This window comes from Xiphias gladius, chromosome 19, assembly GCF_016859285.1.
Source record: "Xiphias gladius isolate SHS-SW01 ecotype Sanya breed wild chromosome 19, ASM1685928v1, whole genome shotgun sequence".
Classification (NCBI taxonomy): domain Eukaryota; kingdom Metazoa; phylum Chordata; class Actinopteri; order Istiophoriformes; family Xiphiidae; genus Xiphias; species Xiphias gladius.
The window spans coordinates 13187128-13209544 of record NC_053418.1 but is presented as its reverse complement, the minus strand read 5'-3'; the positions used below and the strand labels follow the sequence as shown (position 1 = coordinate 13209544).

The following is a 22417-nucleotide window of genomic DNA, read 5'->3' as shown; positions in this document are numbered from 1 at the left end:
ACATTTCAATTCACGATCAGTTTACGCTAAATAAATTTTAGCAACAACTTTGATGACTACAATTTGTCCAAAATGTGAAGCATGCATGTCATGGCTGCTCCTATGAGTGTCATTCATTAAGCATGCAGAGAGCTAAAATGAGTGCAATTCAATTTGTAAGGCTCTTACCAGAAAGTTGAGCCATTCATTCTAGTTTTACATGGATCTAAAACTACCTCAGCGTTAAAACATTACCTGGATATCTTAATATTATTTGATGTGCAGCACCTGAGTATTAGTTTGGAGGAAAGACATCAGTCAGTCTCTGCTGCTATAAATGGGAATTACTAAAATGAGTGAATTCCAACATGCAAAGTTAGTGTTTCAGGAATATATAAACCTGACTCATTTCATCATGGAGGGTATATGGCTTTATTTTTTATGATTTTAAGCAGCGGGACAACATACCTGTCCTCGTTAGTATAGTGGTGAGTATCCCCGCCTGTCACGCGGGAGACCGGGGTTCGATTCCCCGACGGGGAGGCACATCTTTATGAAAGGGGAGTGGAGGCTCAGGTGGCACAGCAGGACTGCACGCTAACTGGAAGGTTGGCGGTTCGAGTACTGGCTCCTTCTGTCTATACCTGCCTCGCTTGTAAATCACTTTGGACAAAAGCATATGCCATATAAGTAAATGTAAATGTAAGCTCAGAGTCTACAACAATGTTACCAATATATTGCTGGTAGTCTACAGACAGATTGATTCGGTGGACGCTGGGGCAGAAAGTGTCACCTGTGTGATTTGGATGAGGTCGAGAACGAAACGTATTTTATATATGAACTGTCCATTTCATGATGACCTTCAAAGTAAGTTTTCCTTGAAAATGACTGCCAAAAGTCTGTTTTGATATGACAGACGAATGTAGATACATGTCTACATATTATGTGTTTGATATAGAAAGCATAAAAGCATGTGATGTACTATGTTTTAACACATACAGATACAGTGCCATGTGTTTGCCGCCTGTCTTTTTGTTTTCTTTTGCCTCTGTATGTCATGTAATAATATCTAGAAAGTCCATATGGGTATACTTAATTCATTCAGCGCACTTCGTCAGGGGCTGTTTCACTTCTGTAATAACTCAAGACCTGAATTTGATGAAGACAGAACATTGATTCATTTTTTTTCTTCACCAAATTAACCATAAAACTCATTATAAAATTAATACACTCTGAATTCCCCCCCCCCAGCCTCAGCCCTCCTGAGCCTATTTATAGGCTGGTGGTTACCGCTCTCTGCTGGTCAATACAGGGAATAATTCTACATGCAACCAAGTGAGAAAATATTGTTGGGTGCGTACACACCTAGAGAGGAGGGATTTATATTATCATCTTTCATCTCCCACAATTACCAATATCAGCATATTCATGCAATAAATGTGGATAGAGAGCAGTGAGCTAGAGGAAGACTGTGAGAGAAAGAATCAGGGAAAGAAAGAGATGTAAAAGAGGCAGTGATAAGAAAGGGAAACAAGGATAAAGGGAGATGATAGACAATTAATGTCAAATTATGGGAGCATGCCAAGCAAATTAGCTACCAAAGCAGATAATTAATCATCATTGTGCAGCTTGTCAGTGGATAATATTCACATCTGTTACTGGGACAAATTGGTAACCAGTGGGGCATTTAAACTTCAGTGTGTGTGTGTGCGTGTATGTGTAAGCATGCTTTTGTATTCTCATTAATGTAGAGAGGGTAAAATGAAAGTGCCATTGAGGATAAACAGTGTCTACTTTTCATTCCAACTAAACATCACAGCATCTGATTTCACTTCACTAATTAACACCTCGTTAACCACATAGGAGAAAATAATCTGCGAGGTGGAAAACTGTGGTGTCGCAGTCACGTTGTACGATGGAAAAAATACAGTGAACTCAAACTGAAGTATCTCCCTCTGCTGAGAGTCACATGCTATTACAAAATGACTCTCAGTGGAATAACTGTGGCCCATAGTAGCCCCAACATGGGCATGTGATTAAACAGAACGACGGTGTACCAAATTACTGACATCTGTGGGGAATATCAAACCTGGTGCAAACATTGCGAATCCGTGTGATTAGGATATGAATAAATCTGTTTCAATTAAGAAATTCTGCTCGAACCCTTTTTGAGAAATTAAATATTACAATTTTAAGCATGGGCAGTGAGTTCCCCTTGAGATGAGGCTTGGAGTTCTTCTTTCAGAAGCTCAGTCAAATGAAATGCTCCCAGGCAGGATGTAGGCTAAGCCACTGAGACGATTTAGCTAGTTTTCTAGTAGTGTAGTGGTATAGTGTAGTGATTCAGTAGTGATTAGTTGTTTGTATGTGTATGTTTTGTTAAATAGGTTTATATTATCATTTCTGGTCAATGAAAATAGTGTCAGTAATTTGCGTGTTGAGGCATTTCATTCTTTGACATTTATTACTGCAGCTATCTGGGCCCTTCAAAAGCTCACAGTAAATTAACACACACAACAAGGTGAAGATGAATAACCCGATTTGTAACAATTTTAAAGTCGTTTTAAACTATTCCTCCAACGACGAGCGTAAGTATGGGTCCACGGGTGGGGGAGTCTGTCTCAGCTAACACTGGGTGAATGGCTAAGCCCTGGACAGGTTAGAATAATGGCACACAAAGCATGGATAAAAATCCATAACCAAATCTGCATAAAGACTGACACAAATAAACAAATATTGATACTATTATCTTATTTTAGAGAGTTATTCTAGATGAAAACCATGTTTTATAAAATTCATCATTTTATTTAATTCATGAATCATATCTTGGAAAAACAATGAAATTATCATGGCATCTGATAAGTATGATACTGTATTTTAACAACTGTAGTTTTGACTACAGTCTTGGCAGTGGCACCATTCTTTCGAAGGTAGGAGAAAACCAGACACAGCTGCTCTGCTTTTCAATTAAATCATATGAAACAATTCTGTCCTTAATCACATTTGTGTATCAATCTGAAAAAATAGTGGAGCCCTCATTGAGAACAAACTCTATTCCAAAAGACTCCAGTGAATAACAACCTTTACGTTTGGTGCAAAAAGGATGTAAAAACAAAAACACCTTGTAGTATCAACAGACCCTCCACTGCACATGGGGCTTTTATTTTGTGGCATTTCATTTACAAATGTTTTCCATCCATCTAACCATTAGCTATCCATCCGTTGCAGGGGGGCTGGAGCCAGTCCCAGTCGAAACTGGGCGAGGTGCAGGGTACACCCTGGACTGGTCACCAGTCTGTCACGGGGATAACATATAGACACAAACAAACAGTCACGCTCACATTCACACCTATGGGAAATTTAGAGTGGCCAGTTACCCTAACCTACATGTCTTTGGACTGTGGGAGGAAGCCGGAGCACCCGGAGGGAACCCACGCAGGCACAGAGTGAACGTGCAGACTCAGCACAGAAAGGCCCTGGCCAAATCGCCCTGGTACAGTTATTGAAATGGAAAATAAAAGTCTATTGTTGAGGTACCGCATACCAAAAAACTCTGTAAGAGCAGAGATAGGATTCCTGAGCTTTTGATCCTGAAGCGGTCAATTAATAACCTGCTAATCATTTATTGAAGCATTGGTTTTTAGTTATATGCAATCATAACACAAGAGTATGAAGGGTTTTATTCTTACAAAACAGAACCGCAGCTCATTTCACTAGAAAAAAACCCCCCACCTCAGGCTAAATATATCATTTTAAGCAATATATTAAATGTTTGATGGAACACAAAAATCTGCATAAATCAGGGCAGCACAGGACTGAAAACTCTATGATCATAATACACATGATTTTTTTTCAGTGCGATGCTGCTGCCACTGAAGCCCTAGGACACCTGAGCAAAGCCCTGGCAGAAGAAACCAGGACAGACAACAGTGTGGCTAGAAGAGCCCTGCTGCTCACCAATGGAAACCAGAACTTAGATGTCAAACAGCACAATCCATAGACCCACAAATATGGCTTAACATACCTTTGATTCTTCATCTGATGGCAGTCCTTGACTAGTGGGTGTGGGTGCGTGAGGCGGCGTCGCAGTCTGCTCTTCAACCGTCCGGACAGACTCAGCGGTTGGAGGAGCTCGCAGAGATCAGTGTGGACAGACCGGGAGCAATTACATCTGCTGCTGATGGTCAGTACCAGTCCTGCACAACAAAAAATCTCTACCTGCATAGAATGGAATTATCTGTAAAATAGTTTTTTTCAAACTAAACTAATCTTTAGAACTGCTTGAAGTGTTGAGTGTTCAGATTGCTTTTTGCATCATTACAATACGTAATGGAAAATAAGATAAATCTTGAATTAGAGAGGAAGTTATATAGTATAGATTAGTTTTGTCATCTTTGGTTTTTACTGAGATTAGACTGAAAAATGCCCACACAAAAAAAAGAAGAGCACAACTCATTTTCAGGTATCAAATACCAAAAAACACTGTAAGATTTTCATTTTTATGTCCCCATGTATCCAACAACTTACCTGCTCCAAAAGGGATCTTCTCACCAAAGTCAACCACTGTAAACAAGCTGCAAGTACAAGCTGTAAGTACCGACTACCTCTCTTCTGGAGCATCACACGGCTATTTCAGGACCAGTGTGAGCAGTGCTACATAGAGGGATTAGGTGTACCATTTCCGCCATTTCGGTTTGCCTCGGCAGATCCTGCAAGCCATATATGAGTGTTTATGTGTGTTGTCTTCAGGCAGTGGAGTGCTACATTCAAGCATTCAACAATCCTGTTCTTGTATCTTCTATGTACTTGACAAGTACCCTCCTCAGAGATCAGTTTCTTTCTGTCTTTCTGCAGGCTGTAGAAAGCGTCAGGGCGGTGGTAGCGCTGTGATTCAGCTGATGAGGAGCTTCGCCATAATTATTGTCATGACTTGTACAGAGTCAGTTGTTTTCTACAACATATTAACTATAATCTTTGTATAAATACTGTTTAATATATGTTTTTGTTGTTGTTTTTGCATTAGAAATGAGATTATCAGTTTTGGCTAACTGCATATTCATACAGTCCACATTTTTAATAGCAGTTAAATTTATTTCTTTAGTGATGTGAATAGCATTACAGTATTTTGGTAAAGAATGTAACTATCCCACTCATTCAGTGTCTGTATTTTTTTCTTTTTACCAACTTGCAGTTGTTATAAATTGATTTGTTGACGGTTTAATTCCTAAAGTACAAGCTGGCAAAATGTGCACATTTAATTATTTAGGGACTGCTTTAAAGGATAACTTGGCACACGTTGGCTGAAATTGAAATGTGGATGGTGGTTGCATACTACTCTTCTCCATTGTGGTTAGCAGTATTTCCTCTGCTCATCAAAAGGTGCGATAAAGTTTATTTTTGCATAGTTAAAATTACAAATGGTGGATTTCTTATGTCTTAGATATCAGTCAAGACCAATGTTTTTCATTTTTTTGTTAATGCCAGCTGTGCTTTGTTAGACTTAGCAGATATCCAAGAATGAGATTAAGCATGAGATTTTATTTACGCCATTCATAGCCCACATAATCCTTAACGTTACATTTGTAGTTACAAACAAATCCACTCGGATCATTTTCCATTTCATTTCAATGGACGTCACAATCAAGGTAACTATTTCTTAGGTGATAATTTTAGTAATGATCAATGTGGTGAAAATGACAAGGCGAGGTTATTTGTATAGCAGGTTACAACAGCAAGGCAAGCCATCTCCAAGGACAATTATTTTTGATGACAGAAAGTTCTGTTGGAATTAACCTGAACAGTTCAAACTGGGCCAATAGAGAAACACCTCTTACTGGGAACAGACCAACACCTTGTCAAACCACAACGCAACTTCTACAAAACGTTCAGTACTACGTCGACAATACACCAAGTCGGTTATCCAGCACTGTTACAACGTTCTCGTTTGGACAACATGGAGACAAGTGACAGCTCAAGAAACACGGTGAGATTTTCTCAGAAGCACACACGTTTCAGCAAAAATTTTTTCAGCATAACACTTGGTATCTAGGCCAGTCTACTTAATGTTTTATGTTATTTATCTTCTGTCTGAACTTTCGACACGTAACTATTTGAAATAATTTTATTAAGAGGGGATACATTTTCACATTATCAGCTTGATATTTAGACTGAATTACCATTTAGTATCATAATATTATAAACAGGATTTGTTTTAATATTTTGTGTTTTACATTACGGTTGCTCTAATGTGAATACTGTGAATGGGGACGTGCAACGGGAAACAAACTCTTTGAATTGCTGCGTTTCTATGGCTTGAGTTTTTCTGGATATTATGTAATAGGCTGTTGTGCATATTCCACTTTATGTATTGAGTCACTGTATCCCCTGCCCCCTTTCCATCCACTCTTCCTCTCCCTCCCTCCACCACCCTCCTTGACCCCCTTGCACCAATCTTCTCTCCTAACTCTCCACTGCCCATCTTCCCCTTTATCCCGTCCCCCCAGTCCAGGCCAACATGGTGGCCCAATGATCAGGACTGCAAACTCTCAGAAAAAACAAGCTGCTAAACCAGCAACTTCTTCTTTCTGGGAGCTTGCATGTTCCACTGTGTCTGCATGGGTTTTCACCGAGTGCTCCGGTTTCCTCCCACACTCCAAAGATGTGCAGGTGTACTGTTCAGATTTTCAATAAAAAATAACTCAAAAAAAGATTAATCTTAAAAACCCAACATGCAGTGGTTCCTGAGTCTGTAGGCTTTACTTCATCTGATGCCTTTCATACAGAGGGAATAAAATGTCCTCCAGTGGTTAAGGTTTAGCACTGCATCAAAGGATTCTCATTCACCTTGGAGCTGTTCAACTTTCCAATGAGGATAAGGTCTTAAAAAATTATGCTGACTTCAATTATGCTGACTTAAATTAAGGCGTGGTAGATTTTTAGTTCAGTTTTCAATTTTTATTCCCAGTAATTGTTGGTATACATGATTCCGAATGGTTTTAAAAACAGCAGAAAAATAAGTTTAAATATTAATTTCTAATTTCTTAAACGACTGATAGTGAAGGACATCAAATAAAGCTGTGCTTTTTTAAAATCAGGTAACTGAAGTATAAGTGTATAAAGATTTATTTCTTTTAAACTCAATTTGTTTAATTTAATCAGTCCTATTTACTGACGTATCGAGTTTTATTTTTGACTAGTGCCATAACCCTTTTTTGCCAGTTTCAGGGCTCCATAGACTCTGTGCCTTGTCAGCAGGATATTTAATGTGACCAAAGCAGTAGTCTGTTCAAGAATGAACCCAAACATGTAAAAACACGAAGAAAACAGTCATCCCAAACCATGGTAACAATTCCAGCAGCTCAGTGCATGTTTTTTTTTTTTTTTTTTTTTCCTAACAGGATCTGATTGCATCTGTCAGGTTTGTTTCCTAAAAGCAGAAGTTGCTGGGTGCTCCGTACCTTTTTGCATCAACACACCCAGCTTCTACACCCTGGCATCAAGCAGCCTTATAGACAGGATGGAGTTGCTGAAACCAAGGAACTGATTCAGCAGGTGCAAAAATGTTTTAACCAATCTACCCTAGTCAACATTTCACTAAGTTACTAAATTCCCATGCCTAAAAACCATTTACAGCAAACTTAAAAGAAGTCATAAGATCTTTTATTTTAAGAAAGTGATGTTTATTTTATATAAGCTTTATGTACACAACTGTGCCATAACATTGCACAAAAATAGAGATTTAGGTAGGCCATATTTTGCTGTGAATGTAGCATCATCATTTGGAGCACAACTGCCTCATTAGGCCTTTTCCCAGCAGACATTTTAACTTGAGTAGGAAAAATCACGTGTTATTGTTACATGGTTGTCATTTTCCTATTGATTGGTTGCCGACCTTCAAGAGGGCAAACCTTATCATACGAGCCTGTCAGAGACAGACACCTGGGGGTGAAGGAAAAAACACCCAAGAAAGTTAGCGTGTTCGCAAATAGGGAGGAAGTCCCTTGTTGAGACCGTGATGGACGATGAATGACAGCAGTCCGTACCAAGTGCCAAGAGAGGTCACTCAGTGTAGTAGTTCAAGTTTACTAATTTACAGTGGTACACATGCTCGTGTCCACCCCCTGTATATCTGAACATGTGACATTAACTCTGGAGTAAAGAATTAAGGAACATAGCTCAAGAAAGTCTACTAATGTGCAAATGTATGCCGTAAAGCTTGAAATCAAACCAGGTATGGTGGACACCAAGCTCAATAAGGTAAACAAAAGCAGAACCATGACACAATGGGCAAACACAATGAGAGTTTAGTAGATTAATGTAATCTGTTCAAAATAATGCACCTTAAAACCTACAGCACTATAATCACTGACTAAAGCATTCAGAAAAAACATTAAGCTGTTAAGGTTCAGAGTTGACTGATTTCAGGTGGTAGGAGGCGTTTCTACCTTTACAGTGGAGGTTTAAAATCCAGACCAAATTAAATTGTTTGAGGCAGACTCCACCATTTTGTGATAAATCGTGCACCGAATAAGGAATCCTACTTACCTTTGACCATAAATTCATATGCTACACTGGACACACCATCTGTCAAACACTGAGTTACTAATGTTTGTTTAGATTTGACTTCTACCTTCACCCTCTTTGGCCCTGTAGTTTGCTCAGCACTCCACTTTTTCTGTTTGGGAATTACCTTCCTTGAGAGAAGAGAAGTTAATTTTTTCAATGTTTGAAAACACACAGGATGGATGTGTTTGTTCTGTCATTGGAACAAAGTCTAGACCAACTGTCATGCAAACATGGACAAAACAGACATCTGAATCAAATGAGCTGCAGTGACAAGCCATTGCATACCTGAGCTGGCCTCTCCATAGTGAAACAGAAAGCAACATCCTAACCTGTATGAACACTACAAACCCTGTGTTACGCATGCGCAACGCGCCATTGAAGGAAACGGTGAGAAGTGAGTGAAGTGGGTCGAGATTTGACTCTGGCTTCATCATCGTTTTATTTCTGAGGATGTGAGGGTACAGTTTGCGGACAAGGACTTTTTAAACCAGAATTTGTGTACAGCTGGTGAGATTTCAGAGGATAATCCGGGAGGTACACAGGATCTCCACAGCCCCACCGCTGGCACGGTAATTTGGGACAGGCAGGGCTCTCTCGCTAGCTGCCACACCAGCTAACTCCAGATAGCGTAAAGTGCTAACTATTTACATAGCTTTAATTTGTCTGCAATTTTAAACTAAATAGGGAACACTTACCAACCAGTGTTTTAAATAGTTGTACAGTTTTTTTAATTTGTTTTCCAGCTAGCTATCAAAGAAAGTGGTTAACACATCGTTGTGCTGCGGAACTGGCCATAATAAATAAACAACCTGCTAACCCATAGTAGCATGCTACATTAGCAAGTTTGCTATCAACAGTAATCGGTGCTAGCTAATGTTTTTAGTAGCAGGTAGCGAACCATTCCGGTGTCAAGTTACTCCAATACTACTGGGGATTTCCGTTTAGGCTCTTCAAAATAAAACCCTACGCGAGCAGTAATGCATTCAGTTGCAGCTCACAGCACCCGATAGAGCAGTAAAAGGAAAATATGTCTCAAAATACATTACATGTTAAATATAGAAGTAGTTAGATGTAGGGCTGCAACTAATGATTATTTTCATTATCGACTAATCTGCCAATTATTTTCTATGTTAAACGTTTTGTCTAGGAAATGTCAGAAAATTGAGACTAGTCAGAGAGGTGGAGCTGGACTTTTGGACTTGGCTCTGAGAAAAATTGTGAAAAACACAAAATTGTGAAAAATGCTTGTTATTCCTTCATATGTCCCGTTTTCTCCAACCAACAGTTAAAACTCGAAAGGTACTCAGTTTTTTATAATGCGTAACATAGTAAGGGATCAAATGCTCGTATTTGAGAACTGCAGTGGAACCATAAAATATTTGATGGTTTTCCTTAAAAAATGACTGAAACATTTAATCAATCATCAAAATATTTGCCATTTAATTTTCTGGAGATTATTAATCAGATAATTGTTGCAGCTTTAAGTAGCTGTATAGGTGCTTAATAACAAGTTCATGAATTCACTATCTCAAACTAAAATTACTTTCCAAAGGCAGTAAACATTCGCACAAATGATCTGATGCTGAAGTGTTCTTATGTTAGTCTCTGAGATCTTGGACAGGTTTTAAAATACAGTATCGAAGAAGGGCCCATTATGCAACTTGTTTGGTTTAAGAAGACTCAAGAGAACTTCATTGTCAATTCTTCCATATACAAGGACACAGTACGGATGAATTTAATTTCTCAGGGGCCTGTACAATTAACATTTAAGCAGTGCAAAACAAGACACTCAACATAAATGATCTAGACAGAAACCAAAACAGTTTAAAGAGTGCAAAAATGTAGGCATGGTCTCTAGAGGTAAAGTGGGTATGTGTATTTGAGTGGGGGATCAATCATTGTTCAGGTGTTTCGGGAGAAGGGGAAGTGTCTGTGTGTGTGCGTGGGGGGTTGGGGTGCGATGATGATGAGCCTGACTGCTTCGGAGGACAGCTGTTACAGAGTCTGGTAATTTCAGCCCATGCGAGGAAGAATCTGCAACAGTGGTGGTTGTACGGTGGATGTTTGAGAGGTCCATGATGGATGAGGGAGAGTCCCCGGATTATCCTCTCAGCTGTCCTCACTATCTATTGCAGGCTTGCAAATTTGCTGATATCACATAATCACGATAACCCTTCCTGAACCTTACATTTCGCATTAGAAGTCTTAAACATCAGTTTTTTCACAGCTGAGGTTCATATTCGTAACATACTTTGCTAGGGTTTTGCCCTTTTGCCAAATTTCACTTTTATTATGAAGGAAATTAGTGCTCCCTTCCGGTTAGTTTTGTCCCCTTGTAGTAACTTCTTGCAGATTCCTGAACTAACGGCAGCCAGAGTGGCGCCGCTAGCTAGGGAGGGAGAGACGAAATCCTCGACTTTATTTTTACTCTATTATAAACAGCTCTGTGTTTTTTTCTCAACTCAGCTGCAAATGTAGAAAATGCTGCTCCGTCGTGTCATTAGGTCGTTGGTAAGCTACCGTTATCATTAAACAGCTAAAAACTTCGTTAAAACGTTACAATTTGTGGTTCATGCCGTCTGCCAAGCTACACTCAAAACAGTGGTGGACGAAGTGTTCAGATCCCTTAGTAAAAGTACAAGTACCTCAAATTTGTACTTGAGTGAATGTGTTTAGTTGCTTTTCACCACTGCGGAAAGCTAGTCAGTCACCTGGATATGCTCAACATTACAGCACAATACTAACATGACAGTAACCAACAGCCTCTACCCAAAAGTATACAGCCTGTTTTTGAATGAACTTGTTTGGTCAGCTCTTCTCACAAAGCTTTTTAGATATACCGATCTACAACTTATGTCATCTTATACAACAGCCCTGCAATAAAGACCTAAATCCTTGCGATCTTTCATGTAGGTTGTGATATTTTGTAAATTAATGTTTTAGAGGGATGTTGATTCAACTTTGTGGTCATTAGTTTGTGGCGGTGAACAGAATATTAGAAAGACCTCTCAGTATAATACTACAACACCTCTCTAAAACAGTTTCATCAAAAGCTTGCACGTTATGCTCTCCTTTCAGAACTCGTCGGTTCCCTTTGATGCTGAGAGGTTTTTTGATCTGCCTGAAGTACAGCTGAATTGCTTTCGGTCTACCTTGTGAAAATCACCTCCACTCCAGCTTCCTGATGATGTGAATCTGTGTCAACAACATACATATTATCAGAAAGTGCAGTAGGAGACGAAAATCAGGATGTCTATCACCAACACACCTACCAGCAATGATGCCTGCCTGAGCATTGTGCACAGCCTGATGTGTCACAGACAGGGTGGTGAGAGCGAGACGTTTGCCAAGCGGGCCATCGAGAGCCTGGTGAAAAAGCTGAAGGAGAAAAAAGATGAGCTTGACTCCCTCATCACAGCTATCACCACAAACGGGGCCCATCCCAGCAAGTGTGTGACCATTCAGAGGACACTTGATGGACGCCTGCAGGTAGGATGGTACAACTGTATGGATTATTTATTTAACACAAACAGGTACATTAGTACTGATTAGTTTACATCTGTTAATGCCTGGAGATTATTTTCCGATCTTTTTCACCTGGAGTAAACTGTCCATCAAATTCAATTACTTATCAATTAAGTTACATTTAAACAAAACATTAAGTACCATTTAGCTTCACTAGAAATGTTTTTGTTTCATGAATTATAACAAAACCCATGAATATCAGTTATTCAATACAACATCTAGGCCTGCAACCAATGATTGTTTTCAATAGGGACTAAAATGTCAAAAAAAATGTGAGAAATGCCCCCTCATAATTTCCTAGACCCCATGGAGACGTGTTAATATAGCTAGATTTGTCTGACTAACAGTCCGAAACCCAAAGATACTGTCACATATGGCAAAGCAAAGCATCAAATCTTCACATTTGAGGAGCTGAAATCAATAAATGTTTGGCATTTTTGGTTGCAAAACCACAGAAACAATTTATGATCAAAATCCTTTTCTGCCTTTTTGTTTCAGCTCTGACAACATCCAACATGTGAGATGAGAAACCTGCCAATATAAACATTGCAAGCTTTGATAACGAAATTGAGTAGTCATTGATTTACACAAGAATTAACTTGAATAAGTTATGGGAAAGGACTGTAGTTGTGCTGTAGCCACTTTTAAAAGTATTTTGTTCCAGTTTGTATTTGTCAGAACATGCCATTCACCTCAACGGAAAACAAGCTGTATCCTCTGTCTTCCAGTAATTGACTTAACACTACATTTGACCTCAGCTGTAAGGGCAGTGAGTTTACAAATGAAATAACTGTGTTTCCCTGTATCTGTTTATCTGTGTTGTTGTTCCCAGGTGGCAGGACGTAAAGGGTTCCCTCATGTAATTTATGCCCGGCTGTGGCGGTGGCCTGACCTGCACAAGAATGAACTAAAGCACGTCAAATACTGCCAGTTTGCCTTTGACCTCAAGTGTGACAGTGTGTGTGTCAACCCCTATCACTATGAGAGAGTGGTTTCTCCTGGCATAGGTGAGGAAACGGGGAGTTTTTCAGTCAGTTTTTTAAATTTGTTAAAATGTGTGCGGGGGGGGGGGGGTGTTTCGATATAATCCACTGAAACTGAACATAATTATAAATAACTCTAAAATTTCAGTTTCAGTTCACTGTTTGTCATACTGACTGAAGTGAACTGAGACCTGTGTTTTAGCAAATTTTCGGCAACACAGTTTGTAGTTTAAGGGCTAAAACGTGCAGAGTTAATGAAGAGTTATACAGCTAATGTCACGTGAACTTGTAACTGGAACTTGCAGTAGTTTTCCTTGAAGTCAAAGTGGCACTCATTGTGTATGTGCCTGCTGAATTGTTCCTCTTATTCTAGATGCTTTTGTCACATTTGTTCAACCCACCTGGGATATGCATTAGCAGTGCAGATAAGAAGTTTGGATTGTCAGTAACCTGTTGCGCGCCTTTATTTCCTCGGCCCACAGACTTATCAGGGCTGACCCTGACTAGTTCTGGATCCAGCTCAGCACTGATGGTTAAAGATGAGTACGATTTTGATGGACAGCAGAGTCTGCCTACCATTGAGGGAGGGCACTCCATTCAGACCATCCAACACCCCCCATCTGGCAGCCGCCCAGCCCCCTCTGAATCATTTGCAACCCCAAACCTGCTCCCACCTGCTGAGGCCTCCACCTCTGCATCAACGTCGTCCTTCCCTGCCATTGCTGCTGGATCAGGCAGTAAGATACAGTTGTAAAATATTCCTTTGTGTGTGTTTGTTTGTCTGTATGTCTGTGTATGTTTGTACGTGCAATATGTGTCTTTAATTGACAATTAAAGATTTATTGTGTCATTTTACATTTTTGAGTTCATAAAGAGAATAGTTTCTGTTATGTTCACTTGAAATCATTAATATTTAAGGCATTTTCTGCTTCTGTCTTTGTGAATTGTGGGTGTGAGTGTTTGTGAAGGCATCAGCAGTATATTTGTGAGTTTCTAAACTTTAATCATACATCTGTTGAGCTCTGACTTCTGTTCTCCTTTTCTACTCAGGTGCCAGCTCCACCTGGTCCAGGAACAGCAGTTTCACCCCCAACATACCCCACCACACCAACGGTCATCTACAGCACCACCCTCCTATGCCACATCCGACACACTACTGTAAGTACAATCTGTTACCACAGCTGTAAATTAATCCACATAGAAAAATCACATACTTACTTCATTGCCGAACCAGTGATCACTGCCATAACTCTCTCTCTCTCTCTCTCTCTCTCTCTCAGGGCCGGTGCATAATGAGCTCGCCTTTCAGCCTCCTATATCCAATCATCCAGGTGAGAACACACAACCCACACAGATACATAAACCCTGGACACAATGTTCAGGCCTGCTATATTACAAAACTTGTGAATAAATTTGACAAACGTCACTCTCGCTTTGCACGTTTTTATCCACTCTTAGATTATTCACAAAGTACTGCCCTTGTTAGGTGTCATTCGTCCTAGCTAAAAGTTTGGGATAAGGTTTAGATGTAAAGCCACGTTAAATATGGTCACTTTGATTGCTTCTTAGTCAGCTTTTGATTGGCATAATGGCAAATTTACAAGTAACCTTTATGTTATGGCATGTAGTGTTGAAACAGCTTCTCAGTAAATCAGATAATACCGTAGTCTTTAGTACTTTAGTTTTCTCGATGAAATTACTTAAACAAATTGATTCAAAATATCATTGTTGATTAATGTGGTCAATTATCAATCGAAAATATCAAACATTGAAATGTTGCTTGGTTTTCTTTATTTCATGTATACAACTTTAAAACAAAAGCCAAAAAAGTTTAATACTACCTTGATAAGAAGCGTTGAGCAGCACTGCTGTTTGTTTACATTTATGACTTAAAACCACTGACATTAGGTTGCCCCCCGTTTCAGCTCCTGACTACTGGTGTTCCATTGCCTATTTTGAGATGGACGTTCAAGTCGGGGAGACGTTTAAAGTGCCCTCTTCTTGCCCCATCGTGACAGTGGATGGCTATGTCGACCCCTCAGGAGGAGACAGGTTCTGTCTGGGCCAGCTCAGTAACGTACATCGTACTGAGGCTATCGAGAAAGCAAGGTAGGTGACGCAAGCAACAACTTAAGGAATTAATTGAAATTTAGAGCAAAATAGGCCCTACTGCCAACATATTCTGTGTAGAAACACTTGACTTTTTTAGGCGATGCTTGTAGTCAAATCCAAGTAATATTACCTTACAGTACACCACCGCCTTTACTCTGTCCATCTGTTTTGCTTGGAGTCCATCATTTGATATTTGAGACCTGGCAGCTGAACCACAATATTAGTCCCATTAAGTCATAAGTAGAAAGCTCATAAGAATCACACAACCACATCATCTTAACACTCAGTTGCTTTTATTCCTTCCTGTTTAGTTAAAGATGCACTTTTCGATGTTATCTTGGTTGCACTAGTGGAGCCATAGAGCAATGGTTCATGAGTACCTCTCCCTCCCATATTGTTTGTATCTCTTATTCTCTCAGTAGTTCTGTTCACAAAGAGTTGACATGCACACAATAAGGACAGGGAAGATCTAAAAAAAACAAAACATTTAGGGCAACTTTAATCACTTATGCTTTTTCACTGTCTCCTTTATTCCTTACTTTTCTCTTTCCTCCCTCCCAGGCTTCACATTGGTAAAGGAGTCCAGCTGGAGTGTAAAGGTGAGGGAGATGTGTGGGTGCGATGCCTCAGTGACCACGCAGTGTTTGTCCAGAGTTACTATCTGGACAGAGAAGCGGGCCGAGCCCCCGGAGACGCTGTTCACAAAATCTACCCCAGTGCTTACATCAAGGTATAGATGTGGGTTTCACTCCACGTAAAATTTTCATTCTTTAATGAACTCACTGTAAAAAGCTGACATCGCTCTAGGTGGACATTTCATCAAATCTTTGTTTGTGTCTTGGGAAGCTAGGGGGTGCAAGCTGTGGACATCCATTTCCATCCCATCCCTTCAGGCATTCTGCCCCATCTTGACGTTATACTTTTACTTTAGTTGTATGTTTCACCCAAAATATTTTTCCCATCCTGCCATCTTTACCGCTCATGTCTCTCATTAGGACAAATAATGTTCATACATCCTCACGCTGCCGTGCTCTAGCTGACTTCCACCCTGATTGGCAGCCTGTGGTGGTATTTACATTTCTCCTGTGCAGGGGGCTAACTGCCGCTGAATGCACAGTTTTTAAAGTCTGTTCTCTCCTGCCAGGTGTTTGACCTTCGTCAGTGCCACAGACAGATGCAACAGCAGGCTGCCACAGCTCAAGCAGCAGCAGCAGCCCAAGCAGCAGCTGTGGCTGGAAATATACCTGGACCTGGATCAGTAGGAGGGATTGCTCCAGCTATTAGTAAGACACAGTAACTGCAAATACAGATGCATATTCACACAGAGAGACAGTGTGGCAGAGGTTCTAGCTGTCAGTAAGGCTTATGATGCAAGTATGATGTAAATTTTACTGCCAATTAGCAGTGAGTGTAATGAACAGTGAACTGTTGAGACAAATGTTCAACCTAATTTGCATTCAAATACGAAATGAAACCAATATGCTCTGGTAGGTTAATAGCAGGGCTATTTCCATTATCAGTTAATCTGCCAGTAATTTTCTTGATCAATCATTTTGATGAGGAGAGGGAAGTTGAGCTGCTACAGGGGCCGGGAAGTACAAAACAGCCCTTTCCCTGGGAAAAAAAAAGTGTTTTTTCAGGGGCAGCCAGGCTGGAAATAGGACTGTGGCGTGCTGGTGTTGGGGTGGTACATAGAAAATAATAGGAGCTGCTGTTTTGATGTGCACCATTTGGTGGTGGTGTGTATTGGCCTTAAGGAAACTGGCAATTATGTACATTTCAGGTGCTGGAACCAGTGAATTTTTTGCCTAAAAATTGATTTAAACGATTAATAAGATATCAAAAAGATTGTTGCCAATTAACTGCCGATTGATTGACTAATCAAATCATCTACTAATCGTTTGAATTCAAGTTAGTAGAAATCATTTGAAATTACACTTAATTTGGTGTTTAAAACTTGGGTTGATATAATTTACTTGAATATTCCCTGGTGTTCAGTTTGTCACAAACATGCAGCATCACGCTGACCTGATTGTGACTACCTTTCCTCCCGTCCTCCCAGGTCTGTCGGCAGCAGCCGGTATCGGGGTAGACGACCTCCGGAGGCTGTGTATCCTCAGGATGAGTTTTGTTAAGGGATGGGGGCCCGACTACCCTCGCCAGAGCATCAAAGAGACCCCGTGCTGGATCGAGATCCACCTGCACAGAGCTCTTCAGTTACTGGACGAGGTTCTGCACACTATGCCTATAGCAGACCCACAACCCCTGGACTGAGATCTTTGTAATTGCAGCATCACACCGCAACATACAGTGGCAACGGATAGTCTTCCTAAGTGAACTGTTTTGGGTGGAGAAACCAGTGACAGAGCTGTGAAGCTGTGACACTGAAGCTGCTCCACATGAAAAAATACTTTCAGGTGTGTTTGAAGCACCTTTGTGCACTGTGGCCCCTACTTGTGCTTTTTAAGCAAGAGTAAAACTAAATCCACTAACAACAAAGCCATATATTAAAAATATGCTTATCTATATTTTTGATAGATGGCTTTGATTTGTGTTGACTGGAATGGTGTACTGTAAGACTAGAAAAATATAAGTAACTACAATTATAAAGCACCACAACATGCACATAGATGACCTGCAGATCCCTTGAAACTGGAATGTACACCAACTACTCAGCGTCCCAGAAGTCCACAACCACCAACTACTGACAGGCATTACTGAACAATACAAGAACATCTGAGTGCTGTGCAGCTGTGGTATGAGATGACGTGCACAGAGGCTCTCACATCTACTGTCTGGGCACCAGAGTACTGCTGGTTTTCTGTTGCCAGTTTTCTTTGAAGCTGTTACAGACTGCTTTACACGTGGGATGACAAGGCAGTTCAGTCGACTGTCAGGCTAAATAGAAAAGGAGCAGCACTCTGGACTGCAAGGATAACTGCTTGACATCATGCTGATCGCTGCCTCTCAGCCGCTGGACAGTGTTGAGGACTGCCCATCTGGATCAGGTCATACCAGACATTCACAGCCATCCAGGAATATTACAGAGAACGAAATGACATGCACCGTGCCTAAAGCCGCCCCTGAACTGAAACGCGTCAAGTCTAGGGACTTTTCTGGGTCAGATATTGTCAAACTACGGGTTTGGAATTTAAAAGATAGTTGATAGTCTGTGCCAGGTGGGTGTCCATTGACAAATCCCCCCCCCCCTTCTCTATTGGATAAGATGTGGAGCAAAACACTCGGTTGAGAATTTCCTTGTCTACTGTCATAGCTAAACTAATGCAGGTTTTTTGGGGTGCTATAACATCGTGACATACAAAGTTAAATTACCCATTGGTGATACAATATATCTCTCTTACTGTCTGACTTACTGTGATTTTATCATTTCTCACTCAAAAAAAAAACCATGAGTGATGAAAAGATGCTCATTGAAGCAATCATTCATCATTGGTCACTTTCCACCATCTGTTTTAGGCATGGTTACTGTTTTGGAGAACGCCCTCTTTCATGCTGCCACAAAGGATGAATCTCATACACTCTCTCTGAATTCCTTCTTGCCTTTTCCCACTTTCCTGCCGAGAGCAGAAAAGAAAACCGCTGGGATGCTTCTGGTTCAATAAGCTTGAAGTAAGAAAGCAGAGAAGAGACAGACAGTTGATCTTAGATGTCTGAGATGTAATGACAGTACAAGGGACAGGGTGTATCGGTGTTTTGGCAAACCAAAAACATACTTTAAATTTAGTATGATCATGGGAGCAAGAAGTCTACTCAGCTGCTGGGCTTTGCCTCAGCTACGTTTATATGGAGGTTCCTTTAATTGAATTTTAATGGTATTTATTTTTATTTGTATTCATTTCATTTTATTGAGTTTTAATCTCCAAGTAAAGCTGACAGTCTCTGCACACTAGCTGAGAATCACTGTACTTAAAAATCTTATGACTTACAGCCCACTTACATACTGCTTGATCCAGGTGTCTTGTGTATAGTTTAATGATAATGATGAGAGAATTTAAGACAGTTTCCCAGCAATATTGATATATTTTCTTGCTTTTATTTTTGTTACTTTTATTAATCGTATTATATTTTTAGCACTTTAATTTTTTCTTGATTTTAATCAAATAACCCTTATTTTGAGGTGGTTGTTCTGCGATATGAATAATAAGGGAGTGAATAGGTTGGTGTATATTTTATGTAGGATTGTGAGCAGAGGCAACATTGTGATGCATTTGTTTTGAAAACGTCTAACACTAAGACACCTTGTTAAAAATCTTTTTTGCCCTTTCAATCCATACATTTACACACATCTGTGGGGATTCCTTTGGCTGTCCTGGGTTGTCTCTTTCTCTTTGAGTTGTAGTTTTTTTCTTTTTAATCCATGTAAATAACTTTGTTTTTGAAATGCATGTCAATGTTTGCATGAATTTTAATGGCAAATAGACCCTTTATCCCTAACCCTTATTTGAATTAGAGTACTTCACTTTCCCTGCATTACACGGGGAAACTGGACTATGAGGAGAGTAGAAGCCAGCACCTGCTGTATACTGGTGTGTTGTGTGTTGCGGCTTTATGAGAACAGCACTGAAGGCACAGAGGGAAGCTACATGGTATTTAGTAAGTAATTGATGTGAAGGATTACATTTAATTATATAAACTCAACTTTTTAGCAGACAAGCTCCTTAAAAATGCAGTTTGTCTCCCAAAACCTAATTTTGTATAAATACAGCACCACCTCCTCCTTCAGTTAGTGTGCAGCCTCTCTTTGAAAGTGAAATAAGTACAAACGGGATATTTTCTCTTTCTCCGGAGTTTAAACGGGTGAAGGTGGTTTTTCTTATAGATTACACACGTTGATTTAGGAATATAAATTTCATTTATTCTCCTCATGTTGAGACTCACAAACATCTGTTCATGCTCATTATTTTTCACACCGAACGACCATACAGAATGTTCTTTCTGATCATCTGGCGACAAAGCTATATGACGAGGATTTTTTTTAACAATTTTTGTTTTAGTCCCTACACAGGTGTGTTCTTTTTTTTTTTTAATAACACTGTTTTAGTGGGTTATAGTTGAAATGGGAAAACACTAATTGGATTTTTTTAAGGTTAAGTGGAAATTCGAGGTCTGTTTGTCGCAGGAAAATATCCACTTTGGTTTCTAGATGACCAAGCAAAACTGAGCAGAGGGTTGCTTTGTCTCTCTCAGCCCAATCATTTGATCATTTCACTTTAATTTGAAAAGCATTGTTAAAAAGGTTTGTCCTACATCGGGGAATAAAGGAGTCAAACGTTAGAATTTATTAACATAATTATGCATCCAATTGATCGAATGGCAGGAAAAAGGATATTTTCTGCTGATATGTTACTGAAAGAACTGATGCTGAATTCTGTATGGAGAAATAATATGTTATATTCTGTTGTGCTTAAGGTGGACAGATGTTTTTATAATACTTGCAGTTATTATAGGAACTTAAAGACACAGCTCAGATGAGTTGATGTTGACTACTATGACACATTGCAGATATAAATTTTACCCAGTTTCTTATGTGAGAGTCTATAATTAAACATGGCCTGATATTCTCTAAGTAGTGTTCATTTTCTTAACAGGGTGACATGTTTAAAAGGATGACATTAGTGGAACTTAAATGCTGTTTTGTAATATAAATATTTTAAACTTTAAGGCAAAAATTGGCCTTTTCCACAGTGGATGTGTTTATGTCACCGCAGGAAAAGCACAGGTGTATTTAATAACATTAGCAATGGCTGCATTGCGATTACGGCAGATTTTATTTGCTTAATCCATCCATCAGTTTTCTGCCACTTATCTAGTTCAAGGTCATACTGATTGATTGTAGGAATTTTTGTTTCATACAGCTTGGGAGTAGTAACAAAAATGTGATATGAATCTCAATGAATTCGTCTGTTTAAATAATTGCAGGCCTCATTGTCCCGACTTGTTTTTTGTAATTCTTTGACCAGTATGACCTTGGAACCGGTATTAACTTTTATTTTATGTGGTATTAAAAACAGTCGTTAAAAGTCTTAGATTTAACCTGGTGAACAGTGCAGAAACCCAGATTATGCTGCTGGCCGACTGGGAACTGAGCCATCATTAATGTTGTTAAATACAAATACATCTGCTTTTCCTGCCATGACCTGTTAAAATGGCTGCCGTGAAAAAGGTCTATAGGAATGATAAGGGTGTTAAGTTGTCGCCTCAACAAGTACAGCAGGGGCGTGGCAAGCACTGTGTGTACACGCTCACACTGGCCTGACAAGAGGTCTGACAGGGCACCAAATAGAAATCACCTGGGTGTGTGGGTAAATGTCAGTCCGTCCGAGCTGGTCCAAACACCCCCTAGTTTTAATGGTATCACATGGGATCAAAAACAAGTAAAGACCAGTGCTGGAAGAAGTACTTAAAATACTCCTATACAAGTCATGCATTCAAAACCTTACTCAAGTAAAAGTATGCAAGTATTTTCAGCAAAATTTAATTAAAGCATCAAAAGTAAAAGTACTCAGTTTATAACCTAGTCGTGTTTGTAGCGTCGCTGTCCCATGAGAACCATGTACAGTATCTCTAAAAAGTCAACTTTTTATAACCTTAAAACAAACCCCCCCGCCGTTTTTAAGCTTTGACAATGCAGCCAATCCAAGCGAGGGGTTAAAATATTTTATGAGATCTCGTTGAGTAAGAGCATAAAGTTGAATAAAGGCAAAATATTCAAGTAAACTACAGTACTTGAGTCAATGGACTTAATTACATTCCACCACAGGTAAAGACTGTTAGAAGTCAGCACTGATCTCAGGCCGTTCGTGTGAGGTTCAGACATTTTCCCTCAATTTAAACCACAAACACATGGGAATGCCTTACTGATTGCGAAAAGCTACCGCTCTGTCGAACACTCAAAAGGCGCTACACACTCGTGGTAAACCGACACAGGTGATTTAAATTATTTTGAAATAATTAGAATGACATCCTGACCTGTCACAGTAGGAAACATTCAGGTGTAAATAGAATTGATGATGGCTAAATTCCACGGAGCTGCTCCAGTTTCAGGGTCGTGGTACAGTCCTGGCTCACTTGGACACTTGAATAGAGTAGAGCCCTCAATAGTAACACCTGTGCTTTTCCCACTGCATTCAGGAAGTGAGATTATTTCAATCCTAACCGCACAACATGGTGAGCACTGCACCTAGTTTATTATTGTTCTGCACTACGAATGTGAACCCAATAATTCACAGCCA

The 22417-nt window shown here is 39.8% G+C and overlaps 1 protein-coding gene and 1 non-coding gene across 7 annotated transcripts; both read left to right on the top strand.

Moving 5' to 3' along the window:
- Window positions 1–450: 450 nt before the first annotated feature.
- On the top strand, window positions 451–522 carry trnad-guc. Its single transcript has one exon. It is a non-coding gene; the product is annotated as a tRNA-Asp (tRNA).
- An 8314-nt stretch (window positions 523–8836) lies between these two features.
- On the top strand, window positions 8837–20751 carry LOC120805209 (mothers against decapentaplegic homolog 4). Of its 6 annotated transcripts, none has more exons than XM_040155211.1 (10): window positions 8837–8938; window positions 11623–12033; window positions 12902–13076; window positions 13535–13789; window positions 14103–14210; window positions 14333–14383; window positions 14978–15161; window positions 15726–15894; window positions 16309–16447; window positions 17227–20751. In XM_040155211.1, the coding sequence occupies exons 2-10, from the start codon at window positions 11794–11796 to the stop codon at window positions 17436–17438; spliced, it is 1533 nt and encodes a 510-aa protein (XP_040011145.1). In that variant the 5' UTR covers window positions 8837–8938; window positions 11623–11793; the 3' UTR covers window positions 17439–20751. The 6 variants fall into 6 exon arrangements, with proteins under 6 accessions (XP_040011145.1, XP_040011148.1, XP_040011143.1 ...); XM_040155214.1 differs by having other exon boundaries at window positions 8892–8931; XM_040155209.1 differs by having other exon boundaries at window positions 8895–9113.
- Window positions 20752–22417: the final 1666 nt, after the last annotated feature.

Coding starts and splice junctions, on each gene's coding strand:
- LOC120805209 (XM_040155211.1), top strand. CDS start 11,794: ATGTCTATCACCAACACACCTACCAGCAATGATGCCTGCCTGAGCATT. Junction 13,077..13,534: donor AGTGGTTTCTCCTGGCATAG/GTGAGGAAACGG, acceptor CTCGGCCCACAG/ACTTATCAGGGCTGACCCTG. Junction 15,162..15,725: donor GAGGCTATCGAGAAAGCAAG/GTAGGTGACGCA, acceptor CCTCCCTCCCAG/GCTTCACATTGGTAAAGGAG.